Source organism: Propithecus coquereli, unplaced genomic scaffold, assembly GCF_000956105.1.
Source record: "Propithecus coquereli isolate 6110/MARCELLA unplaced genomic scaffold, Pcoq_1.0 Scaffold53, whole genome shotgun sequence".
In the NCBI taxonomy this organism is placed as follows: domain Eukaryota; kingdom Metazoa; phylum Chordata; class Mammalia; order Primates; family Indriidae; genus Propithecus; species Propithecus coquereli.
This window is the reverse complement of record NW_012151174.1, coordinates 329,093-332,263: the sequence shown is the minus strand read 5'-3', so window position 1 is coordinate 332,263 and position 3,171 is coordinate 329,093. Positions and strand designations below refer to the sequence as shown.

At 51.7% G+C, this 3,171-nt stretch overlaps 1 protein-coding gene across 1 annotated transcript; it reads right to left on the bottom strand.

The window, feature by feature from the left end:
• Positions 1 to 710: 710 nt before the first annotated feature.
• Positions 711 to 2,878, bottom strand: LOC105820474 (cytochrome P450 2B11-like). The gene is made up of 4 exons (XM_012656959.1): positions 2,722 to 2,878; positions 2,446 to 2,595; positions 1,467 to 1,634; positions 711 to 730 (listed from the first exon to the last, which is right to left on the bottom strand). The coding sequence occupies exons 1-4, from the start codon at positions 2,831 to 2,833 to the stop codon at positions 711 to 713; spliced, it is 450 nt and encodes a 149-aa protein (XP_012512413.1). The 5' UTR covers positions 2,834 to 2,878.
• Positions 2,879 to 3,171: the final 293 nt, after the last annotated feature.

The window sequence follows — 3,171 nt, the reverse complement described above, 5'->3', positions numbered from 1 at the left end:
ATCCACAGGGATCCAGTGGGTCCCAGGATATCCGCAGGACTCCAGAGCCTGGTCATTCTGGGAGGATTGCCTCCCAGAGGGAGATTCAGAGATTACCAGTGTGTAGTCCTTCCCCCACCTAGCCCTTCATTCTCCCCTTCCCTTCCCCTGCCTGCGGCTGCCAAGAAAGACAATTTAGCCACCACCCAGAGGCATCCATGGGAAATGGGGCTCAGATCTTTCCTTTTGGGGCCCTGCAATGGACTGAGGGGTGCCCAGACTATGAGCTCCCTACCTCCCAGCCCTTCTTGGTGCTACTTGCCCAGTTACTCCAGCAGAGCAGGGCAAAGGCCAAGGCAGAGGGATGCTGACCCAGCTTGGGCACCCCATGGGCAACTTGGGACCAGCATTCTTCTCCCTGGCATGGTTAGGGATTGATCTCCGGGGCCTGCAGGCCAGATCCTATACACGCAGGTCTCAATCGCATTGCCCAGGGCCACAGAAGGGATATTTGTGAAGTAGTCTACTGAGGTGTGTGTGCCTTCAGGGGCAGATCAGAGTGGGTCCTAGCTGCAGCACGCTCCTGGGGCACCCCTCTTCCCGTGGGCACCCCTCTTCCCCTCTTCCCGTGGGAGGGCCGTGATCCCAGCTCAGGCCCTGATCCTGGGCAGGGAACCTCCCAGCCCCCATCACAGTCATGGGGGAGCTCAGCTGGCCTGAGGTCCTGTCTGTCAGCAGAGGCCTGAAAAAACTGTGGAATACAGGAGGGTGGAAGGGAGTGAAGCCTGCTCCAGACTGTCAGACTGCAGGTCTCAAACAGCCCTACCTCCACACGCGGTTTTTTGGCTGAGTGGGGCTATTTCAGCCCCTCCCTGGAAGCTTTGCCCGGAAGCAGAGAACAGACCTTTGACCCCTGCCAACAGCATTTGTGGAGTTTGAGGGCAGGCTCCCCCAACCCAGCCCTGCCCAGCCTCACTCCGCCACCTGCCCCTGCTGAGGTCGAGAATAAGGACATACCTGGAAGTCCCAGAGCCCCACCCACCCGCTGAGGCACTACTGTGCTTTACCGGAGGAACTAGAGCTGGTTACAGGACCAAAATGACACTACGGCTTGCTCCTACCGGCATGCGCCACCTACTGACAGGGAGGTCAATCTGCACACCCTTTTACTGCACTTACTCATCATACAGGGTGTAGTCTAATCTCACCCACAAGCATTACCTACTGGCTCAGAGACTAAAGTGGGCATGTCATTATCTAAACGAAAATCCAAAGGTAAGAAGCAACAGCTGCTCCAGATGGGAAGGAATCAGTGGAAGAACACCAGAAGTATGAAGAACCAAACGGAAGGGCACCCCTAAAAGGGAACACCAGCTCTCTAGCAATGGGTACCAACCAAATGCAGAACACTAAAATGACAGAAGAAGAATTTTTGACGTGGCTTGTAAGAAAACACAATGATATGCAAGAGAAAATGGATGCCCAACACAAGTGGGTGTCTTTGGTGACCATGTGGGGCACACCAAGGGGAAAAATATCCATGAATCTCTGAATCTCATGGATGACAGCGTCGGTGTATGGCATTTTGACCCCGTCATTGAGGTCTGGGTGGCGATGTGTGCCAATCACCTGTTCAGTGTCCTTATGGACTCTCTCTACACAGTAAAGGGGACAAGTGAACCCCATTTCAAAGAGATATTTCCACAAGACACTGCTTTCTATGAGCCAGTGAGCCAGGAAAAAACTGTACTAAAAGGTTAGACCATTGGTACACCTCAACGCAGTCAGCTTGGTGTGAGGCAAGGTGGGAGGAAGGAGCAAGAACTGTTACCCTTCCAAATCTAATGAATGTTGTAGATTCTCTCCCCACATGGACAGGTACACACACACACACACATACACACCCCACAATTTTTCATGGGAATTCAGATTCAGAACTCCAGGCTACAATCATGTCAAAATTCTCTGAGTATAAAATGAATTAATAAATATTTATTGTGTATATTGTAGGTGAATCATTGTGCTAGGTCCCCAGGAATATGAGTGAATAAATAAGTAGATTAATCCATGAACAATTGGATAAAGAAATGAACACATAAATCTGTCAGTCAATGGATAGATCAATTCATAAATGGAAAGATTCATGAATGAGTGAACAAACCAATAAATGTATGTATATGTTCTTTATCAATCAATAGATCAATCAGTCAAATCAATACATGTTTGGATTGTTCTTGGACACTACACACCTCGCATCTCCCTCTTTCCTGTGCTCTCTCTGTTTCTCTCCTACCCATCTCTGTTCCCCTCTAGTCCCCTGTGTGTCTCTCTGTATCCAGCCCTCTGTCTGATGGTCTCTCGGGCTCGGGCTCTGTCTCTGCCCACAGATACCTTTCTATTTTTCTATTGCTGGTCGCTCACATCTCTCTCTGTTTCACCGTCCTTCCTGCCACCTCCAGGAATCGCCCTTGGATTTCCGCAGCTCCTCCACCAGACACTGAGCCTCCTCCTGAATTCGCTCCTCCACGCTCCGCTTTCCCATCCCAAAGTCCCTCATGGTGGCCACAGAGAATCGCCGGAGGGTCTTCCAGTGGTCCCCATTGGCAAAGACCACGCCTGCGGTGTGGGGAGGTGTGCGTTGCAGAGGACATTAGAGAGAGGCTCTGGGTCCTTTTTCACCCATTTTCCCCCTTCCCTGATGCATCCTCCACCCGGCCCTCCCAGTGCCTTGGAGGCTCTCACCATATCCCTGGAAGACTGTCTCAAGGATGGCGATTTTGCCCCGGCCAGAGAAGTCCTCAGCCTGGTCCACCAGGGCCTCCTTTATGGCCTCTATCCCACACAGCATGACCATGGGCCTCCGTCCCAGGTATACCGTGAAGACATCCCCATATTTCTCTCGGAGCTGCAAAGCATACCCACACCCTGGGCTATAAGAGTCAGCACATACCTCAGTGGTCAAACTATTAAACACTCACACACCAGACTGGTAATTAGCCGCTTTCCCCAAGACCCTCCTCCCCAGGCTGCCCTGTCACCTTCCCAGGACCCAGCAACCAGAGGCTTAACCCCATGGCCCAACCAAGGTCTGCTCTGATTGGTTGGTGGTGCTTAAATACTTCTAATGTCACCACCGCCCATACCCGTGAGTATCTTTGTGGCATCTCAACCAAAGAATCATACTCCTTGTGA

Bases quoted from the DNA above. Each gene is read 5' to 3' on its own strand.
- LOC105820474 (XM_012656959.1), bottom strand. From the start codon at position 2,833: ATGGTCATGCTGTGTGGGATAGAGGCCATAAAGGAGGCCCTGGTGGAC. The intron at 1,635-2,445 runs GCGATTCCTGGA...TTTACTGTGTAG, and splicing joins GGAGCTGCGGAAATCCAAGG to AGAGAGTCCATAAGGACACT. The intron at 731-1,466 runs GTTGGGCATCCA...TGTATTCCACAG, and splicing joins CACCAAAGACACCCACTTGT to TTTTTTCAGGCCTCTGCTGA.